Raw genomic sequence first — 22525 nt, forward strand, 5'->3', positions numbered from 1 at the left:
CCTGCCATCCTGACTGTGGGCCCCTGGACGGGTCACTGAGCCACTGAGTCTCAGTTTCCCCACCTGCACAGTACCATGTTTTGAGTTGATTATCAGTGAAATAAGGCACAGACAGAGCTCAGAGCCAGGGCAGGATAGATGTTCCAGTAGTGGTCCCCAGGTGGCACGAGACCCACAGAGGCAGCTGGACCGGCCCTCAGCCATCAGTTAATTGTTCTTTCGTGTCCACAGGGAGTCTGACTTGTTCTTTTTGGATCTTCAGACGCTTCAAGCTGGGGACGAGGGCTGGCTGGTGCTGGATGTCACAGCAGCCAGTGACCGCTGGTTGCTGAACCGTAACAAGGACCTGGGACTCCGTCTCTATGTGGAAACTGAGGATGGTGAGGCTCAGGGTCTGGGCTGGGTGAGCTCCCCTGGGGCTCCAGGAGGCTGTGCCAGCTGAGGCCTCTAGAACTGTCCAGAGTGGCCTCACCGGTTCCTGGCTGCCTGGCCTTTCTCTCTGTGCCCACTGTGAAGACTCGGTGGGTAGAGACAGTGAGGTCCTGGACACAAGGATGCCCTCAGCCAGAGCTGCTTTTCCTCCCCTTCTTCTGAGGAATATCTGAGGTGCTGAGAGTCCAAGTGTCCTTCCCCAGGAAGGGGCAGTTCCCCCTGCAAGAGGCCCTCCACACTGGCAGTTCCTGTGCTCCAAGAACAGTAGGGGGAAGTGGCTTCATCCTCAGGCTGAGTGAGGGGCTGTGGTTGGAATCCCAGCTGCCTGAGGTCCTAAGTTGGTGACATACTTACCTTCCCAAGACTCAGTTTCCTCATCCACAGAATGAGGTTCCCTCTCTCTTTCACATACAGGAATTTGGGGGAGCATGCCTTTATACCAGGCAGTGGATGGAAAGGCCAAGGCCAGCACAAGATTGGTCTGTCTGAGGTCCAGTGAGAGGGCCACATGGAGGAGCAGAGGGCAGGAGGGAGACCTAGGAAGGAGGCTGAGGGTGAGCAAGGGTCACTGTGAGCCCGGGTAAACAGCCGGGCCAGGCGTTTGGGGTTTCTAGGGGTAGTTTAGCAGCAATGGGTGATAACAGGTTCTGACAAAGGTTTTTTGAAAAGGACGCTCTGAGATTCCCCGCTCAAGAAGAGGGAGCTTAACTCGCCACAGGTGTGGGTGCACTGACTGCAGGGTGTCAGCGGAAATAAACCAGTGTGAGCGCCTGGCACCACTGAATGCTGTGACGGGCGCCTATCACCTTCAAACACCATCCCAGTCAGGTCACCCTGCAGTGCTCTAGCTCCTGAGTTTCAGGAAGCTTGGCAGGGTTTGGGTTTCGGTGGGGAGCAGGCGGGGAAGTAGGGATAGTGGTGGCGCCCCCACGCGGAGCGCGCCCCAGGCGGCGTCCGGGATGCGGCGCCCTCCCTGCAGCCAGAGGAACACTCTCCTGGTGCAGCCGACCTGTTCTGACCTCAGAGCCCCACTGACCGTGGCGGGGCTGCGGCTCCACGTCCCTGCCAGTCGCTTGGCCAGCGCTGTCCCAGGGTTGCGCCCGCCGCTCCGCCACCAGCCCTTGGTCCGGCGCCTAGTTCTACACGGACGCGGAGGAGATGGTGAAGGACATCCGCAACTGGGCGACCGTCATGCTGGAGTCGGGGGTGTTTGGGCTCTGCGGGAACCCCGAGAACCTGATGGCCGCGCTGCTAAGGACCGGCGAGAAGGACCTGAAGTGGTGAGCAGCAACGTGGGCGTGGACGACTTCGGCCAGGGCCTCTTCCTAGCCAACAAGCAGGTCCGCAGCGTGGTCTGCTCCCACCTGGGCGAAAACACGCTGTGCGAGCAGCGGTAGCTGGAGGGCGAGCTGGACCTAGAGCTTATGCCGCAGGGCACCCTGGCCGAGCGCATCCAGGGGGCAGCACCGGGGTCCCCGCCTTCTGCACGCCCACCAGCTACAGCACGGTGCAGGAAGGCGGCGTGCCCATCAGGTACTACCCCAACGGCAGCCTGGCCATCCAGAGCCAGCCAAGACAGGTGAAAGAGTTCCGGGGCCAGCACTACCTCCAGGAGTACGCCATGAGGGCAGACTTCGTCTTGGCGAAGGGGTGGACTCGCGGCCAACGTGATCTTCAAAGAAAGCGCCAGGACTCTCAACGTGCCCATGTGCAACGCTGCGGATGTCGCGGTGGTGGAGGTGGAAGTAATCGTGGACGTGGGGACTTTTCTCCCAGAAGATATCTCTGTCCCCACCATATATGTAGATCGCGTGATAAAGGGGCCGAAATAAGAGAAAAAACCCTAGCGTTTAGTCCCACGGAGCAAGGAAGATGGGAAAGCCCCGCTGGAAGACGACAAAGGATGCGCATGATCAAACGCTCTCAGCTCTTGAGTCTGAGGACTGCACGTATGCCAGTCTGGACATCGGAATCCCTCTCCTGGCCAGCAACTTCGTCAGCCCTGACATGACAGTTCATCTATCTGCACAGTGACAACGGAATCCTGGGCTTGGGCCCATTTCCATGGAAAGATGAGGTGGATCTAGATGTCATCAACGCAGGCAAGCTGTCACCGTGATCCCAGGGGGCTATTTCTTTACCAGTGATGACTCCTTTGTCATGATTCACGGGGGAAACATCAGATGACCATACTGGGGGCCATGCAGATTTCCAAATACATCGACCTGGCCAACTGGATGATACCGCTAAAGAGGTGAAAAGAATGGGCGGGGCCATGGATTTGGTGTCCCTTGACAAGACCAACGTATTGGTCACCATGGAGCACTGCACCAAGGCACAGACCCCCAAAATCGTGGGAAAGTGCACATTGCCGCTATGGAGGAAGCGCTCCGTGGACCGCATCATCACTGAGAAGGCCGTGTTTGACGTGCTTGGAAACAGGGGGCTGACGCTGGTGGAGCTTTGTGAAGGCGCCACTGAGGTCGAGGTCAAGATCAGCACGGACAGTTGCTGTGTCCCCGAACCTCAAGCCCATGCTGCAGGTAGCAACAGGGCGCAGAGCCGGCCCTGAGGAGTGTGTGCAGGCGGGGGCTCGCCTTCCGGGGTTTACTGGGGAGGGAGACGGTAGCCGCCTGAGGGCGCTGCACAGCGCTTGGCTCCCTGCAGAGGCCTCTCAGGCCTTCTGCTGCCAGATAGAACATCGTGACTTTCATTAAAAACAAAAGGAAATCATTAAGTCCTGCGAGTGCTGCAGAGCTCTCTGCCACGCGGTACTCTCTCACTCAGGATTTCATTCCAGTGCCCTCCTTTTCATTTTTTGAGACAAAACCTTTCTAAGTTGCCCAAGATGGCCTGGAACATGCAGCCCTCCTCCCTCAGCATCCCAGTAGTGTGGATAACAGGCGTGTGCACCACACCCAGTTGTGAGGTGTCATTTTATTTCCTTGAAAAACGCACAAATCTAAGCACGACTTTGTGAGCGGAAGTGATGTTGCCCTCATGAGAGCCTTTCCTTTAGCCCCTCTGACTTTTCCTCCAAGGTCCTGCATTCTGTTCCTAGTTTTGTTTCTTGTGTCTGTCCTCATCCATGCACACTCCTCCTGGTAGGAAATGGATGTCTTTTTAGGAGGAAGGCAGGGCTGTCTCCAGGGTAGGGGACCTGTGAGTGGGAGAGACTGAGGTGGGGGCAGTGGGTGCTGGCAGTCTACCTGGAAGGAGCCTGTATAAATAAATAGTCCCCGTGTTGCCAAAGGCTGCGGTTTATCACAGGTCAAGTTCTAGAAAGCCCACCCATGGCCTGGGCAGGTTCTTGCCAATTAAATTGCAGTGTTCCATGAGATCCACACAGATTCTGTTCTGGAGGCCCAAACTGACCTTGGGTGAAATAGTCCCTGAGAGCCCAAAAGGGGCTCTGGATATGTCATCCTGAATGCATAGTCTCACAATCTAAAGTGAAAAAAAAGCATAGATTTTTTTTTTTTTTTTTTTTTTTGTGTGTGTGTGTGTGTGAGAGAGAGAGAGAGAGAGAGAGAGAGAGAGAGCATTGTGAAGGCCTAGTCTGGAAGGCAGTGTGCACTTAGTGAGTGCAGCTCCAGAGGCCTCACAGCCCAGAGACCTTGCTCCAAGCAGCAGTTCCAGCTACAGCTGGTGGCATTTAAGCCTCACTCCAAGGAAGTGACAGATCCTGCATGTGATTGGGGTGGGAATAGCCTGGGGGTGTGAGGGAAGTGGCAGGGGCCACAGCCAGGTGGGGGTGGATGGCATATCCCTGAGTGCACTATGTGGTTCCTCCTGGTGCTTCTGGGGGACCTGATCTGCCCTGGGGGTCAGGAGAAGTCTCCAGCTGCAGTGCTGGGAAGGCAGGCTCATGGGAGAGCTGCCAGGAGAGTGAGGAGAGAGCTGACCTAAGGGATGGAAGCAGGCCTGGGACACTCCTGGGATTCAACAGGCCCCTGAATTCTCCTTCATGTGGCTCCAGGGTCACTTGCACTCAGGCTGAGGTGGGGCAGGGGACTGAAGGAAGAGCAAGCTGGCATCAGAACAGAAAGAAGCCTTAGGGAGGAGATATGGGGCAAAATCTGGTCTAGGACAGTGTTGGTATGCCCAAGGGCTTAAGCGCTGCCAGGGGTCAGGATAGGCCAGGTGAGGTGCCAGCCCATCTGGCCTTAATGGGAAGGCTTAGACATGAGGTGAGGATGGGGACTCATGGTGTTTCATACAGGTCCATGGGGGAAGACCACAGTGTACCCCACAGCAAGAATAAAGGGGTGGCATACCCATCAGCACCTTCACATGCTCAGGTCAGCAGCACAGCCCTGGGCCCCAGAGTCTCCTGAAGCCCCCACCTCTGCCTTTCTGGGATGGGGTTTGCCCAGAGCTGGGCATCCTGGGGCCACTGCCAGGCCTGCCTGGGCCTTGTCTGCAGCCAGTGGGAGCCAGGGCCCTGCCCAAGGATGGGGCAGATGAAGAGCAGAGCTGGTGGGTAAGGGAGACTTTGTCCTGGGGAAGAGGTGACCTCCCCAGACCTGCCAGATGCAGAGCACTGAGAGATGACCAGTGTCTGTCCTCTTGCCCTGCTCCTATAAATACAAACCTTGGGTTGGCTGCATCCAAGGGCCCTCAATTCAGTTCACCTCTCTCTCTCTCTCTCTCTCTCTCACACACACACACACACACACACACACTCACACACACACATGCATAAGTCCCCAGACCCTACCAGGCCACCCTCAAGGAGCCTGTGCGGGTCTGCTGTGTAACTGTTTTCATGTGGCTTCTGATCTGTGCCTACAGACCACTTGAGACCCTTGAACACAGCCTGGAGCATGGACAGCCCTCCTGGTCATGGGGTAGCCAGGGCCCAGGGTTCCTGAGGAGGGCACCAGTGGTACACACAGGCTGGATCTTGCCCTGGGTCTGAGGCCACTGTCAGCCAGTCTGTGGGGACTACTCTAGTGCCCACACTGTGACTGTCACCATCCTCCCTGCTCATTGTCACTCCACCTGTCCCTGTGGTGACCTCCCTTGCCTTTTCTTCTGCACCTGTGGCTCTGCCTCCACATAGCTGCTTCCCCACCATAACCCACATGCCCCTCAGGGCTTCTCTCTGGGCCAAGTGCCGGCCAGCACTTGCAGGTCACAGCCCCTGTCTCAACATATCTCATCCACATTGCTGAGAAGGAGCCTCACAGGCCCAGTTCATTTGTTTGTGGCAGGTGATGCCATAGGTCAAAGGTTGGTCTCTGAGTTTCATCGAGTGGCCAGTGGACACCTGGTCTGAGGCCTAGCAGCTGAAGGACTGACTTTGGGTGGGGCAGCCAGTGTCCTTGACCTGTGGTGTGGAATGGAGAACCCAGTGGCTCCAGGTGGAATAAATAAGCCTGTATATACAATGTGCATATAAATGTATCATGTGTGTGTGTGTGTTTCTATGCACATGTAATGAGTGTGTGTGGATGGATATGTGTGTGTTGGTGCTTAGACCCGGAGGTGAAAGGGACTCATGTGAACTGAGCGATGGGTGCTGTTGAGAAAGACGAAAATGAGCAGCTATCGCATTTCTGTGGCTCAGTGTGAGAAGCTTCATGAGGGTGCAGAGGGAAGAGGTCCCCATCGTGCTCTTCATACCGAAAGCCAGACAAGAACCTCAGGATGAGCTAATACCTAAGGAGATTAGGGTGGATCTGCTCAAAGAGGCTTTATCATTTGACAGGTTTGTAGTGGAGACGTTTGTCAACAACTGGGAGAAGGTTTACCTTAGAAAGCTGGAAAATAGACCTCTTTGCTGTGTTGACAACTGTGTGGAGTGTGCATCATGAAAACAGCCAGGGAAAAGGACAGTGAGCGGTGGGAGTTGGGGAGGGGTTTCCTCTCAAGAGTTTCTCTACTGTGGTTATTACCCCTGCTCACAGTAAAAAAAGAAGAAAAAAAAAAGGAAGAAAGAAAGAAAGAAAGGAAAGAGAAAAGAGCAGAGGCCACGTGCAGGGCGTCCAGCACAGGGTGGTTCTGCTGGCACCTCCAGGGTGAACGGGCTTTTCATGGCATCCTCAGCTGGTAGCAGTGAGGGGGTGAAATCCTGTCTTTGAGGCTCCACTCATCCTAGGGCTGAGGCACAGGTCTTGAAACCACCAGCCTGGCCTGGTGAACGTGAACCTGGGCCCTGCAATGAGGCTGAGCCTGGCTCTGGGTTTTGTTCTCTGGGACTTGGTCTCTGCCCTCCTGAGCCCAGTGCCTGGCACATGCACAGCAGGAAGCAGTGACTGCCCTGCTCTTGGGCTGCGCTGGGCAGAGTGAGCCCTGCTGTGTCCAGGTGGAGGCCGTCACGAGCAGGTGGTGTCACGAATCACACTTCACATGGCAGAGCGTGCGCGTGCAAGACAGCACACAGCCTCTGGTCCTGCCACCAAGGAGGGTGCTCTGGTTCTGAGTGTCACCAACAGTGGACTCTGGTCATCCCGAGTGACCCTGATGTCTCTTCTGTCAAGTGTGAAACACAGGGACACTATAAAGTCGAGTGAGGCAACGAGTGGGAAAGACTTTCAAGCCTGGCAAATGCTTCACTGTCCATGTCACTGTCAGCTGGAGGCTGGGGTCTCTGAGGCCTCCCCAACCTGCCTCCTCAGGCATGCCCTCCAGGAACCTGGAGTGGACTTAGGACTCTGGTTTCAGGTGAGGAAACTGAGGCTTAGTGGGTCCCCTTGGGCCCTCAGCCTGCAGCTCCTGCTGAGGAGCAGAGTCCCTACTGGGTCCATGGTGGACCCCCTCCCATGAGTGACCCTCTCTCCTTTCTCTCAGGGCACAGTGTGGATCCTGGCCTGGCTGGCCTGCTGGGGCAACGGGCACCACGCTCCAGACAGCCTTTCATGGTCACCTTCTTCAGGGCCAGCCCGAGTCCCATCCGTGCCCCTCGGGCAGTCAGGCCACTGAAGAGGAGGCAGCCGAAGAAGACCAACGAGCTGCCGTACCCCAACAAACTCCCAGGGATCTTTGGTGAGGGCCAGGCGGGGCCCGGGTCTGAGGCCTCCTTCGTGGGCAGGACCTTGGCTGGTGGGGACCGAGCCCTGGGCTTGACTGTGGAACGAGTGTGGTGGGGAGGGTGGGCTGGGGCGAGAGGTGCCTGCCGAGGAAAGCAGAAGCGGCAGTGGGAGGGTGCTGCTGGGAAGCTCCGTGGAGGAGGTCCCAGGCTGAAAGACAAGGAGGTGCAGCTGGTCACGGGTCACTCTGTAGTGATCAGGAGCCCTTGAAGGCTGTTGAGCTGGGTCATGGCACCAGCGGGGATCCAGGGATGAGCTCCGTGAGGCCCAGTGGTTTAGTTTCTTGTGGCTCCTTTATTTGCTAAATGTGCCCACCAGTGTGTCCCCCACCTTGGGAGCACCCCAGGGGACCTGCACAGAGCAGGAACCCTGGAAAAGGCCTTGCACCGTCTGTCCCTGCAGATGACGCTCACGGCTCCCACGGGCGGCAGGTGTGCCGTCGGCACGAGCTCTATGTCAGCTTCCAGGACCTCGGCTGGCTGGTAATTTCGGACTCTGCTCTCCTCGATGGCAGCCCCATCTGCAGACCCCAAGTGTCCCTTCAGGCAGGAGGGGACATCACGTGTGGCTTTGGTTTCCTCTTCACATAATTCTTTCCTCTGGATTTGCTAAGTTTCCTAAATGAAAAAGTTTTCACATTTATAGTGAGAATTCTTTTCTTTTCTTTCTTTCTTTCTTTCTTTCTTTTTTTCTTTGTTTTTTGAGGCTAGGGTGGGCAGAGGAGCATGTACTGCAGCTGGGGGGGGGGGGGCAGGCCAGGGAGAACAAAGCAGAGGGAGGGTGGCATGTGACAAGGACAGAGCCTGAGGCCCAATCCTGTGTACTGAGGGTCTCCAGGTGGATTCAAGCCTCAGGTGGAGACTGCCAGGGGTCCTGAGGGTGGGGTTGGGTCCTGAGGCTTAGGGACTGTAAGGGGCAGCCCTGGGTGGTCCTGTGGTAGGTGCTGGGCTGAGGGGCTGGTCAGGGGGCATGGAGATGGGCTCACCTTCTCCCATTCCCCCCAGGACTGGGTCATCGCCCCCCGAGGCTACTCAGCCTATTACTGTGAGGGAGAGTGCTCCTTCCCGCTGGACTCCTGCATGAACGCCACCAACCATGCCATCCTGCAGTCCCTGGTCAGTGCCGCGGTCCTGGTCAGGGGTGGGGGACAGGGGACTCGTCAGCCAGGAGGGTGGTGCAAGCAGCTGCTGAGAGGCGCTTCACCTGCAGGGACTCCGTCACAGGTCCAGGCTCTCACATGGCCACAGCCTGCAGGGAGACTCACGGGCACCCACCCGAGCACGTGCACGCTAGTCAGCATGCACCCAGACACACTCTGTGCCCTGCGTGTGCACGTGTGGCACCCAGACAGACCTGTGTGTGGCTGCCCAGCCTGGTGCAGGCTCCACTCCTCTGAGTCCTGTGAACCCTGGTGGGTCTAGCTTCCCTGACACAAGTGCACACGTGTGCGTGACATGGGTGTGGACACCCCCTGCCTGGTGGGGCCCCTGGCCAGGTGTGTCTCTGCACTTGTGGGCGTGGCTCCCCTGGGGCCCCTCCCAGCTCTTTCCTGGCTGTTTGTTTTCTCAGGTCTTGGGCTTGCAGTGCCTCAGGGACTGGGCACCTTCTGGTCATGGAAGAAGGTTCTCGCATGAGCGTAGTTGCTGTTGCTTATCGCCAGTGTGATGTATGTGTTGACTCTGGTGACTGCAACTTTTGCCTAGATGCTGGTCCCAGAATCCCCTGGACTGTTTTCCTAGTAGGAGGTTGTTCAGAGGTGACGCCTTAGAGAGTAATGAACTTGATGGTGCCTCCTTGAGCTTCCTATTGCATGGGGCAGTGGTTCCGCAGGACTTGTCCCCTGCCCACATGTCCTCAGCCTCTGCCTCTGCAGGCCCACAGTGGCTCAGCAAATGTGAACACCCTCGGAGGCTGTGGTGAGCACAAATGCAAACCAGCGACAAAGGAGATGTGTTCTAGGGAGACGGGGATCGCTGGGCTTTGGGTGGAGGGAGCCTGGACTGGGCCACTCTGCACTGGGGGAGCAGCCCTGTCAGGAGCTGGAGGAAGAGGGCCCTGAGATGGAGCTGGGTGGGTTCAGGGCCAGCAGGAAGCAGGGACTGGAGGGCAGGGAGGGCAGGGAGGGCGAGGGTGGTGGAGTTGGGCTGGCAGGGCCACTGAGGCAGGCTCGGGCTCCCTGTGAGGAGAGCAGGTTTTATTCCAAGTAAATAACAATTCAGGGGTTTAGCAAAGCAGAGCTGGAGTCCTGGGTAGAAGTCTTTCTGTAGTGGCAGTGTTGGGGTGGCCCAGGGGAGTGGGAGGTGGAAGGGGCGGGGAGAGGAATGAGGGGCTATCTTGTCCTCTGATGGGAGGTGAGGGCAGTTTGGTCATGGGAGGTGGTTCCCAAGCAGCATGACTGGTGGGGGCTGAGTGCCCTCCCCACTTAGGAGCAGGGGGAGGGAGGCAGGAGGCAGGTGGGGCTGAGCAACTGGGTGGATGAGGCTCCATTCAGAGTTCCCAGGACCAGGATGGGAGGCTGGACATGGGCAGAGTTGTTGTCAGGGTCGGAGGAAGTGAGTGGCCCTGCTGAGGCCCCGTCCACCCCACGAGGTCGAATGTGCAGGTGAATCACACATCTGCAGTTGTACACAGAGGTCCAAGGGGACGTTCAGAATAGAGATGCCACATGTGGAGGGTCTGCAAGTGGTGAGAACAGATGAGACCCCTGCAGCAGTGCAGGAGAGATGGCCAGGACAAGGTGGGGCTCCCAGGGGCTGGGCAGGAGAAGGAGCCACGGGGGTCTGTGGGAGGCTGGGATATAGCAGGTGAGCAAGCCTCGTGTCCTGAGGACCAAGAGGAGAAGGGGGTCCCCCCCAGGCCCACCCATGGGGCCACTGTCCACACAGCAGCCAGCAGGATCTTCCTACAACAAACCTGCCCACATCATTCTCAGCCAAGAGATTTCAGGGGCTTCCCATTCTTCCCAGAGGAAGTCTGAGCCTTTGGCCTGGGACACAGGCCCCTCATCAGCCCCCTGTCCCCCTGTGCAACATCCCCCAGCCGCATGTCCTTCCCATTCTCAGCTGGCCACCAGGACTCTGGTAACTTTTGTTACCAGGCCACCCTCACATTTTTGCAGGGGACAGACGAGGTAGGTCACCGAAGATAGCAGGAAACAGTTTTATTTGGCTGCAGCCAGGTTCAGAGGGCACAGCTTTTGCTGTAATCAATCAATCCCCTGAACCCTGAGTTCAGGTAGCTTCAGAGTTTTATACCCAGCATGTAAGGGGAGGGGCTCAGGAGTTCACAGTCTGCAGAAGTTCACATAAAGCAGCTTTTTCTTCCACTGTTCTGGGCAGGTTAACCCTTCAAGGACAACACCTGAGAAGGGGAGAGCTTCTTCTCCCCTTTCTTTCTTCCCCCTGCCAGCTGTTACCATGGAGCCCAGTTGGTAACTTCTTCTCTTACTTTTGAAATGTAACCATTTCTGTGAAGCTCCGGCCCAAGGCCAAAAGCCTAGTTAAGAGAATCTGTTTTTCTTAACACACTCTGCATTTGCAGACACACTTCTACAAACTACTATATTGGATAAATGGTTGTGAAAAACTTTACTTACACTCCACAAATGGGGTGTTCAGCACCTGGAGTGCGGATCTCTTTCAGGCCCAAAAGTAAGACAGAACAACAGATAATAGGAAGTTTAACTACATTTAACACTTTTGTAGAGAATCTTCTGCTGGTAGTCCTAAAATCGATTATGGTGAAGATTTCTGGAGAAGCTTAATTAAAATTTTCTGTGGAGGAGAGGGTGCCACTACAACATGTCCATTGAAATGCTACCCTCTCCCCATCTATTTCCCACAAGGCTATGAGAACAGGGAGAATCCTGGCTCCCCTTGGCTCCTGTACAGACACAGCGTATTGAGAATGAGAAAAGTGTGTTTCTCTGTGTTCTTCAGAGAATATTGTGGTCTCTAGATATATAATTTGTCCTCAAGGATACATAGTCTCTGAATTCCAGCACTTCTTCCATATAATTGATCCAGGTGCAATGACACACACCTTAATCCCAGAGATGGGAAGCTGAGGCAGGAGGGTGGGTCTCAAGTTTAAGGCCAGCTTGGGCAATTTAGCCAAAATCCTGCTCCAAAATAAAAAGTAAAAAGAAGGCTGGGGATATAGTTCAGTTGGTAGAGTGCTCGCCTCGCATGCACAAGGCCCTGTGTTAAATCCTCAGCACTATTTAAAAAAAAAAAGTAAAATGAGCTGGGGATGCTCAATTTAGAGTACCCCAGGGTTCAATTCCCTATACAAAATAATAATAATAATAATAATAATAATAATAATAATAATAATAATAATGAATTGAATGGATGACACCTTACGCTCCACAAATCAGTCTGCGGGTGCTGATGGATTAAAGGGCATCACCCTCTGTTTCACTCCTGGTGAAGCTCAGGGCTCAGGGCAGGAGCAAGGAGCACCAGCATCCTGTGGTGCTGACTTCCCTCCCATGTCCCAGATCAGGGAAGGTCCTTTGGGGTTCTAGCCACTTAGGGACCCTTGGACTGCACAGGAGGCTGGTATCTCCTGGGTCCTCCCATGTGGCCTGTAGATGGAAAGTTGGGATCAGCAGCCTCCAGGTTCCAGACCAGCTGCATATCCCTCCAGAGGCTTCTGGCCCTTATGCTACAGTGTCTGGTGACAGTCCTCCCTAGCAGATTGGCTCAGAATTAGGGCCAGGAGAAGGGAGCCAGGGCAGCATCACACAGCTTCATCCAGGTCCTGGTCAGCAGCAGTGAGGCCTTGGAGCAGCCAAACACACATGAGGGAAGCTGGTTCCTTGGCTCTCTGGCTCCCTTCGAAGGTGGCGGTGCTGTCTCCCAGGACCCTTGTGTGTGAGTCCTGTGAGGGATCCAGGATAAATGGCAGCTCATCCTGGAAACTGCTGGCTCCTTCAGCTCTTTGGGGAGGGTAAAGGCTGCTTTAGTGGGGGTGAGGGATCTGGCACCTGGTTCCAGTCCTGCTTCACTCAGGCTTGTCACGTAGCCCACTGTGTGGCCTCAGTTCATCCTTGGCAGAGACCATTCCTTGCCTTGGCTGCTGTTGTTGAGTGGGGAGCACACCCAGGCTCTAGGTCTCATCCACTGGTTCCATGAATGCTCCCCACACTCCAGCTGTGTAGGGACAGACCTGTGCACAGCTAATGACGGACCCCATGGGGATAGAGTAGAAGTGTAAAGCGTGGGGAAGCAGAGGCTGCAGGTGCGCCCCAGCACATGTTGCCCACTTGTGGAGGTAGCAGATGTGGCAGGGGTGGGCAGGGGACCCAGAGAGCTGAGGAGCAGGTGTGCATGGCCTGGACAGCAGTGCCAGGTGTCCAGCTGTGTGTCCAGGGAGGTGAGCAGGGAAGATGTGCCCGGTGGAAACAGGTGGAGAGTGGTTTCGGATGGGGCTGGGGGCTGATACCTGTAGGACAGGCCAGTGCAGGCAGCAGAGGGTGGCTTGGGTGGGTTCTAGGAAGAGACTGCTAAGCTCATGATCCCACCCCGTGTCTCCTCCCTGGCCAGGTGCATTTGATGAAGCCAGACACAGTCCCCAAGGCATGCTGTGCACCCACCAAGCTGAGCGCCACCTCTGTGCTCTACTATGACAGCAGCAACAATGTCATCCTGCGCAAGCACCGCAACATGGTGGTCAAGGCCTGCGGCTGCCACTGAGGCCCTGCCCACTTGCACTGCTGCTGCTGTCCCTCCCCATCTGGATCAGGCTCCTCTCCAGATGCAGGGGACCCTCATAAGTTCTCAGAGCTCACTGTAATGGGGAAACCCCTCCTTCCACTGCTCTCTCCTGCCAAGCTTCTTGTCTTTTCCAGGCTCTTCCACGCCTTTCTCCTGGGGTCTGTGGCATTGAACACCCCAACACTGCCATCAAAGGGCCAAATGCACATAGCAGCCTCAGAGCTGTGCCTCCTTGGTTGGGGGCCTGCGCTGAAGTCCTGACAGAGGACTTGTCCATGGCATCGCTGGCCCAGGCTGTGGCCAACCCTGGATGGTCTAAGGAGACTGCAACTGGCTGAATGGGGCTCTGTACCATTTACCACAGGGTCCGAGATGGGCAGAAGGGTTCTGTCCCTTCTCAGGTCTACCACTTGGGCATTTGTGGAGCATAATTGGGCATGTACATGTCCTGAGTTCAGTGTATTATTGGGTTCCACTGACTTGGCCCTTGGGCATTGTTAGCTTATTAGAAAAAGAACAAGCTGACTGGGCCCCGTGACTTAAGGTGAGGCGGTGGGGACATTTTATTGCTTGTGATTTCCCCTTTCCTGGGCCTGTGCTGGGGAAGAGGCCTGACTCCCACTGAAAGAAAGAACCTTGGAGGATTCTGGTTCCCACAGTCATCTCCGCCAGGATGATCTATTTGGGGCTGGGCACTGAGACGTTGACCTCTCAGCAGAAACAAGGACATGGCTGCAATGGTGTTCCTTTTCCTGTGGCCACCATCGTGACCACTCTGTATACTTCTCCCTTTGCACCTGGATGGGCCCTCTGCACCCTCAGCACAGAACACAAGTGGCTACTGAGAGCTGCTCAGTTGGAATGAACTCAGCTCCCCACTGAGGAGCAATCCACTCCACCTGGGGCATGGCCATGGGCAGGCTGACCAGGCACGGAACAAGGGCGAGGATTGTCAGTGTTTGCTTATGCCTGGGAATTAAGAAGCGGCTGGTCATCACAGTTGGCATCACCCTGGATGCCCAGCAGCCCTGTCCTGTTTCTGGGACCTGTGAGTCAAAGAAAAGGCCCCTGTCCCAGGGGAGTGACAGGTGGTAATTAGGCTGCATTGGGTGGGGAGGTTTGTCTCAGCCTCCACTGTTCCCGGAAACCACTGTTCTCCTTGGAGCAGCCACTGGGAGTTGGAGTGTTTATTTGATTTTGAACTTGCTAAGCCTGTAATTTACCTACCAGAACAGACAGAGTCCAGCTGTCTGAACTGTCATTAAAAGCAGATCCTGGGCCCACCCCCATCTGCAGCACACCCAGCAGAAGTGGACCCACCCACGTGCCCAGGGATGCACATCTCTGGAGTCTACACTCTGCACCTCTGAGGACAGACCTCAGGGAGGGCAGCAGCAGTGGACAATTTGGGTCCATGCTGTGGGACAGCAGCCCTTTTAGCTGGACCAGAGGACATCCTTGTGTGAGTTCAGAGGAAGAGACCCTCCCATATACAACAAAGGGTAGGTCCAGACTGTCTGGAAGGTGGTGAATTCCCCATGAATGTAGGCTTCAAACAAAGGCCTGCAGGGATTAGACGAAGCACCAGCCTGAATGTTCAGCAGACTGACTTGCTTAGTGTCGAAGCAAATAATTCCCTTTCTCATTCTTGCTTCATTCTTTCATCTATGACATGAGGGCATAGGATTTGTGTTAGTCAGGTTTCTGTTACTGTAACAAAATACTGAAGACAATCAATTTTAAAGAAGAGGAAAGTTTTAAGTGGGCATGGTGGTTTCCTGTAGTTCCAGCTACTCATAGGAGGCTGAATCAGGAGGATCTCTTGAGCCCACAAGTTCAATATCAGCCTGGGCAATAGAGACAGGCCTTATCTGAAACAAAACAAAACAAAACAAAAAAAGAAAGAAAAGGAAAAAGCCCCCCAAGAATTTGGTTCATGTTTTAGAAGTTTTAGCCGCTGGTTGGTTGACCCCATTATTTCTGGGCCTGTAGTGAGGCAGCCGATCATGCTGTGGGGTGTGGGGTACAGCAAAGTTGTTAGCTTATGGCATCTGAGAAGCTGCAGAGGGAGAGAAAGAAGAAGAGGAAAGGCTTGGGTCCCACTATCTCTCCCAGAGCAAACCTCAATGAACCTGAGACCTCCTATTAAGGCCCACCTCTTAAAGCTCCCCACCTCAATAGAAGCAAGCCAGGGACTAAACTTTTAATACATGTGCCTTTGAGGGACATCCAGGTCAAACTATGGTGCAACACTCATCCCCAAAGCTCTTCCAGTCTGAGAATCTCTCTGCCATCCTCCCTCTCCCTCCCCCCAAACCTAAGGGCCCAGCCACAGGATTCAGGACTTTACCTGACAGCTCTCTCCTCCCAACATCAGGGTAGTGGAGGCTTGGGAACTATTCGACAAACATCAGTGTTTGGTCTCTCCAAAGCCCAGTGCGTGACTTGACCTGGTCTGAGGGTCCAGGATGGGGTGACATGAATGTTCTGAAGATGCAGACTCTGCCTTTCCCCCCAGGTATGGGAGCAGGAATGTAAGGACCATGACACGACTCTCTCTTCCTGCAGCAAAGCAGAGTGTAGCTGTCCTGATGGCCAGAATGCTGGTGCCTTTAGGCAGCCACCAGGTGTCATCAAATAGACAAGGTTTTGGAGAAGGAAGAACACAGTAGGCACATAGCCCATGAGGGGGTGGTCTTATTGCCCAGCCACTTGGCTCTCTGGTTGCCTCTGGCTGCCCCGACTATGTTCACAGCTGTACGTCACAAGCAAAAGTAAGGTGGCCAACCCGGGGCCCAGGAGCAGAGATCCCCACAGACACCTTCACAAGCGCAGCGTGGTACTGGCCCTGCTACCAGCTGAGCATGTGAAGTCCTGTGTTTTTGTGGCTTTCTGTAGGAAAGTGGGTAACGTGCTTTAGAGAAATTCCCCACAATTTTGCAGGAAAAGAGGCTGTGGACAGGAGAAGGAGGGGTTTTAGAGTCAAACAGATCTGGTGTCCAGTCCTGGCTCTGGCTCTTGTGACCCAACCTCATCACAAGCCCTCTGTGTCTGCTCCTTGCTCTATCGAGGGGTGCTGGCCTGGCTCTGCCCTTGCAAGGCCTCTTGAGGGTCAGATGTGCCCATAGAGCACTTAGCACAGTATCTCATTTTAAATGACCTTTCCTGTGGGCCTCCCTGGCCAGTGTTCCCAGGAACACCCTCTCCTTCCGGGATGGGCCCTGGAGGTGCTGCTGGACTTACCTCAAAAATCCACTCTCTCTTTTTCCTTCTGCACTCTCACCTTCCTGGGAGAGCACAGGGACAGCACTGACTGGGGTCTCTCCTGATGAAGGGCAGGCGTGGCCCACCCGTGCCTTGCTGGTGAGTGTGGTGCCCCCTGTATCCTCACAGGAAGCCGAGGGGGACTTTCCATCAAAGGTTTCTCTTCTTACTGGGAAGCCTTGGGCAAGCATTTGGCCCTTTTTTAAAAAATATTATTTTTTATTTTTTTTCTCACTTAAGAAAACATGACACGAGTGCCAGGGAAATTTTTGAAAATAACAGAAAACAGATGACAGTCCCCATCACCCCGCACACGATGAGCTGCTGTGAGCCCTCCCCGGCCTTGGCACACTGGTCTTTACACGGGATGTATGGATTACTACAGTTAGGTCCACACTCTATGCACTTTGGTGATCTGATTTATTCATTTTATGATGTATTTTGAAATCTTCTATTATTAAATATTTTTTGAAAGTATCATTTTCAGTAGCAGTTGGTGCCTGGGGTTCGCCTTTTCTCCCTCACATAACAAGCGCCTCAGCGGGCGGCAGGCAGCACGAGCTCAGGCGGCCTGGGCATGAGTCTGGCTGCCAGCCCAGAAGCCCTGGATCGGGAGCTTTTCCCCTCTCTCTGTGCAACACCTGGCACAAGCAGGGGCTGGGTGACCACAGCAGGGGCAGGCACCTCACCTGAGGTTCAGGTGACCTCAATGCTCCACTCAATGGCTCCACCCAATGGCTCCACTCCTACTGGCCTCTGTCCAGTCTCTTGCTCTCACTGTCCCAGGATTATCAGGGAGGTGCAGTGATAAGGTCTTCCTGTACCTCCTCCCACAGATCCCCCCTATTTCATAGCACTGTGTGAACAATCCTCCCTCCTAGAGCCTTGGGCCAGCTGGCCACCTCCCTGCATGTCACCTTGAAACCAGCCATGCCAACGTACTTTGCACCTGTCATCCTCTTCTGTCACAACCCCCAAGTAGCTGGCACTATCGTGGCCTCACTGCTGCCCATCCTGGTCACCATGACTGACCATCAGTGGGAAGAACCCCTATTTTTAGGAGAGAGATCCCTTCTGGGATCCCAGCTAAGGGAGCTGGCCCAAGCCATCTGGAGTGAAGAAGCCCCTTGATGGTCCAGGGTGCCCAAGGTGGGGTTGGCGGGGGTGGTGGTCATGGAGCTGGGGCAGCAGGCTCTCCCCTCCATCCCAGCTTATCCCAATCTCAACCCCCAAAATAGAGCACAGCCTGAGAGAACCAGCCCCACCCAGCGTGTCTCCGTGTTGAGACTGGATCCAGGGAGGTGGCATGAGAGCAGGAGGTTTCTGGTGACTGACGGGGTTCAGTCTCAGCACAGGAACAAAGCCATGAGGTGGCCTAGCTGTTCCAGAGCCAGAGTAGGGAGCAAGGCCAGCCCACACAGGCTGCAGAACAAGGCACCAGAGTGCAAGATGGCAGGGGTGGAGGCAGGGGAAGCAGCTCTGGCTTGTGTCTTGTGTCTCCCAGCACCGAGCACAGGGCCTGGCCAAAGTAGGGCCCTGGATGCCTCACAGGAATCCAGTTCTGCCTACTGGTTCAGTGGGAAATGATGGGAGGATGGGTTAGCAAGGCTGGTCGCAGTTAGACACTCAACCAGTTGAGTGTGAGTAGGAGCAGAGCCTGGCCAGCCCCACTCACCTGCCTGGTAGCAGGAGGCAGAAAGCAGAGGCGCTGTAGGCAGTTCTACTGCCCTGAGCTGGGCCCAAAAGGGCATCTGTCCAGGGGCTGGGCCTCACGGGGAGGGCAGCAGCAGCCAAGATGCTGTGGCTTGTCCCTGAGCAACCTCTGCAAACACCTGGGGCCCAACTGGAGGCAGCAGTACAAGAATCCATTTATTTTACCAAAGAAACCATCCAACAGCCACAGGTGGGCCCAGGACAGGTCCTGGCAGCACAGGCCTGAGAAGCCAGTGGCCACGCAGCTGTGGATGGTGGGGAGGGTCACACCTGCACCTGCTTGCTCCAAGGACCACAGCCATGCTGGGAACCAGTCCAGAGCCACCCAGCCAGGCCGTGAGGGAGCTGCTCCAAGCTGATCTGAGGAATGGCTGGGGTCACAAACACCATCTGCTTCATGCAGGACACCCTCAGTGCTGGCACCCCTGAGGCCAGCAGCTCCTTCCTGGACACACAGGTAAGAGCACAGCAGGGAGGGGAGAGCACTGCCTCACATGTACTCCCCACAGTCAGCGATGATCACCTTCTGCTTTGGCTTCCCATCCTTGCTGCCCTGGGCCTTTGTGGACAGAACAGGAAAGGAGAACTAGTCAGGGGGTGAGGGAGAAGACTGAAGAGGGACTTAGGGTGCCACCCCTTGGAACCTGAGCTCACTCCTTCCTGGCCCTCCACAGGTTATACCCCAAGGGCCAGGGGGTTTGGGGGCCCTTCCTGGCCACCTACCTCAATTTGCCGTAAGACATCCAGACCTTCAGTAATCTCCCCGAACACTACATGCTTGCCATCCAGCCAATCTGTCTTGTCACAGCTCAGAAAGAACTGGGAGCCGTTGGTGTTTGGGCCAGAGTTGGCCATGGAGAGTAGGACTGGGGGAGTGTTAGGGTTTGGATGTGAGGTGTCCCCCAAAAGCTCACACGTGAGACAATGCAAGAGGTTTGGAGGAGAAATTATTGGGTTATAGGCTCAATCTAATCAGTGAATTAATCCCTGGTGGGATTCACTGAGTGGTAACTGGAGGCAGGTGGGGTGTGGCTGGAGGAAGTGGTTCATTGGGGGCGTGGCTTGGGGGTATATATTTGTATCTGGAGAGTGGCGTCTCTCTTTCTGCTTCCTGATCACCATGTGAGCCGCTTCCCTCCACCACACTCTTTCATCATGATGTCCTGCCTCACCTTGAACCCTGAGGAATGGAGTTGGCTGTCCATGGATGAGATCTCTAAAACCGTAAGCCCCTAAATAAACTTTTTCTCCCCATACAATTGTGCTGGTTGGGTCCTTTAGTCACAGTAGTGAAATCATTGACTAAAACAGGGAGAGAAGGATGTCAACTCCCTGTACCCTGCCCTAGCCCCGAACACTGTGCACACTGTGGACAGCCCTCTGCAGGTGGCCCAGGCTCTGGGAACACAGACCCCACACATGTGGCCCTGTTGTCTTTAATAAAGACTGATTTTTTAAAAAATGAAGCTGATTAAAAAGAACAATCTGAGCTGGGTGCAGTGGTGCACGCCTGTAATCCCATTGGCTCAGGAGGCTGAGGCAGGGGATGTGGCTGGGGATATGGCTCGGTGGTCAAGTGCCCCTGACTTCAGTCCCTAGTACTCCCCCAAAAAAGAATAATCTGATGGTACGAAAGGCTATCTTAGAGAGGACAGGCAGTAGACTCTCAGGTCAGGATGATAGGTGTGGCACTTGAAGGAAGTGAAGGACACTGGAAGAATACACTCCTGGAGAGGAAACGGCATGTGCGAAGGCCCTGAGGCAGGAGTGAGTCTGGTGTGACTGCCACTTTGAGGCTGAGGTTGAGGAGCAGCACATCCTCTGAGCACAGAGGTACCAGGACTCACTCGGGTCAGGTCAGCCCTTCAGGACTGGATCCTGCACTCAGTGAAGCCATAGGAAGGTTGTCAACAGAACGATGAGGTGATGAGATTGATGTTTTAAAAGTATCACTCTGGGCCGGATGTGGTGGTGCATGCGTATAATCCAAAGACTCAGGAAGATAAGGCAGGAGGATCAGAAGTTGGAGTCCAACCTTTACAATGTAGTAAAATCTTGTCACAAAATAAAAAGGGCTGGGAATGAGCTTAGTGGAAGAGTGCATGCCTATCATGTGTGAGATGCCCTGAGTTCCATCCCCAGGACAGAAACAAACAACTCCATTACACCAACTGCCCTGCAAAGACTTCACTATGAGGGGGAAGAGGGAGAACAGCTAGGAGGACTCTGGTGGTAGTGATGGAGCAGGGAGGATCATCTGGGGGAGGAGCAGCTGGGCCAGGAAGTGACTTGAAGATAGAAGGTTGGGACATATGTGTGATGCAGGAGAGGAGTCGAGATGAGCCCTAAGTTTCTGACCAGGCAGCCAAGTGGACAGTGGCATCTTTTACTGAAACAGGGACTGTGAGAAGAACAGGAGTTGTTTTGGACCTGTAAAGTTGAGGGCTTGTGGGATATCCAGTGGAGACCTGGCAGGCAGCTGGACAAGAATCTGGGGGGGTGATCAGCCTCAAGAAGCAAAGTTGTACAAAATCACAGAGCATTCAGTACAAGCCCAGGCGCTGAACGTGATTGATTGCCCCAAGTAGGGGCTCTCAATGGGGTAATACTGCCCCCTAGGGGCCATTTGGAAACTGCAGGGTATTTTGTGGCGGTGAATCCAGTGAAGAGAAACCAAGATTGAGCTCCAGGTCCATCCAACAATTTAAAAGGTGGAAATAAGAAAGGAGAAAAGAGGTGTCACACACATGGAATCCCAGCAACTTGGGAGACTGAGGCAGGGGTATCGAAAGTTCAAGACCAGCCTCAGCAATTTAATGAGGCCCTAAGCAACTTTTTGAGACCATCTCAAAATTAAAAAGAAACAAGAAAAGAGGAGCAGTCACAGGAGTGGAAAACCACAAAGGAGGGAGGTGCTCTGCCAGCTGCTGGGAGGAGGGGTACAAGGAGAGGGGGCTGATGACATCACATGAGCTCAGAGTGGAAAGGGGCTGAGTCTTAACTGCTGGTGAGCTGGAGGCTGTTGGGGAATGGGCTGAAGGAAGAAACAGCCAGTGGATTTTTTTAATACCAGGGATTGAACCCCGGGGATGCTGAATCACTAAGCCACATCTCCAGTCCTTTTTATTTTTTTTTTTTTATTTTGAGACAGAGTCTCACTAAGATGATTAGGGCCTTCTACATGACTGAGGCTGGCTTTGAATTTACAATCCTCCTGCCTCAGCCTCCTGAGCTGCTGGAATGAGCCAGTGGCTTTTTTAGGTTTTGGCAGGCATGGTTGTGCACCCCTATAATCCCAACTACTTGGGAGGCTGGGGCAAGATCACAAGTTCAAGGCCAACCTTAGAAACTGTCTCAAGATGAAAAAACACAAAGGGGGCTCAGGGTCAGAACACTCACTTAGTATGCCTGAGACCCTCAGTTTGATCCACCATCCCACACACACACCAAAAAAAAAAAAGCTTTGCTGAAAAGGGACAGATAAATTGGGGTGGCGGCTGGAGGGAGCTCATGGGACATGGGACTGAGGGACAGTTGTTTCATTTTTTCAAAGGCTTGCAATGTGACAGCATGCTGAGGGATGGGAGTGAGTAGAGGGGGAAACAGAGGCATTGAGGGGGCAGGATCCAAGTGGAAAGGCTAGCCTCAGGAAAAGCGGACAAAGTTCACTATCCCAGGAAGGCAGGCAGGTCAGGGTGTGAGAAGATGTGGGCTGGGAGTAGATCTCACTGTGGGAAGACAAGTTTGACTCTTCTGCGGGGCACAGGGCTGAGGCAGGAGGATGGCAAGTTTGAGGCTAGCCCGAGCAATTTAGCAAGACTCTGAATCAAAAAACAAAACAGGCTGGAATGTAGCTCAGTGGTAAAGCCCTTGGGTTTAATCCCAGCACACACAAAAAATAAAGTCAGTCTCTTCCGGTTGTTTTTATAAATAAGAAGCAAGACCATGCACTGAGAGAAGAGTATATAAAGGGCTGAGGAGCAGAGAAAGACGTGTTTCAGCCTGGGATGGAGTTCTCCAAGCCAACGCTGGGAGCCTGCTGGGCACTTATGGAGGTGCCTTTCCCACCAATGCCCCTCAACTTGCAGGGGCCCAACAAGCTCAGGGGTGTGCTTTTCTCCAGCAGGCAGGGTTCTGTGCTAGGTAGGTAAGTAAGAGTGAGAAAGGCAGCTGGGCTCCAACACAAGAGCAGGGAGGTGCACGGATGTGAGGGACGCCCACGGAAGTGCAAGGGGTGGATGGGCAGAGCCCCCCCCACCATTGAGGCCAGGATAGGTTCCAGTTGTGAAAACCTCTAAAAGGACACTGTGACAAATGAGGACCTTTGAATATGCATGGTGGATTAGATAACAGTGTAGCAGA

General features: G+C 54.5%; 1 protein-coding gene and 1 pseudogene across 1 annotated transcript in view; both read left to right on the plus strand.

The window, feature by feature from the left end:
- Window positions 1-13165, plus strand: part of LOC114081931 (bone morphogenetic protein 8A-like) — a 28444-nt gene extending 15279 nt beyond the window's left edge. Inside the window, exons 3-7 of the mRNA XM_027923433.2 lie at window positions 232-380; window positions 7228-7422; window positions 7869-7948; window positions 8471-8581; window positions 13016-13165. Coding sequence (XP_027779234.2) covers window positions 232-380; window positions 7228-7422; window positions 7869-7948; window positions 8471-8581; window positions 13016-13165 — 685 coding nt within the window. The remainder of the gene's footprint in view (window positions 1-231; window positions 381-7227; window positions 7423-7868; window positions 7949-8470; window positions 8582-13015) is intronic.
- LOC114081930 (succinyl-CoA:3-ketoacid coenzyme A transferase 2, mitochondrial-like) lies at window positions 861-3149 on the plus strand (annotated as a pseudogene).
- Window positions 13166-22525: the final 9360 nt, after the last annotated feature.

This window comes from Marmota flaviventris, chromosome 10 (assembly GCF_047511675.1).
Source record: "Marmota flaviventris isolate mMarFla1 chromosome 10, mMarFla1.hap1, whole genome shotgun sequence".
Taxonomy (NCBI): Eukaryota; Metazoa; Chordata; class Mammalia; order Rodentia; family Sciuridae; genus Marmota; species Marmota flaviventris.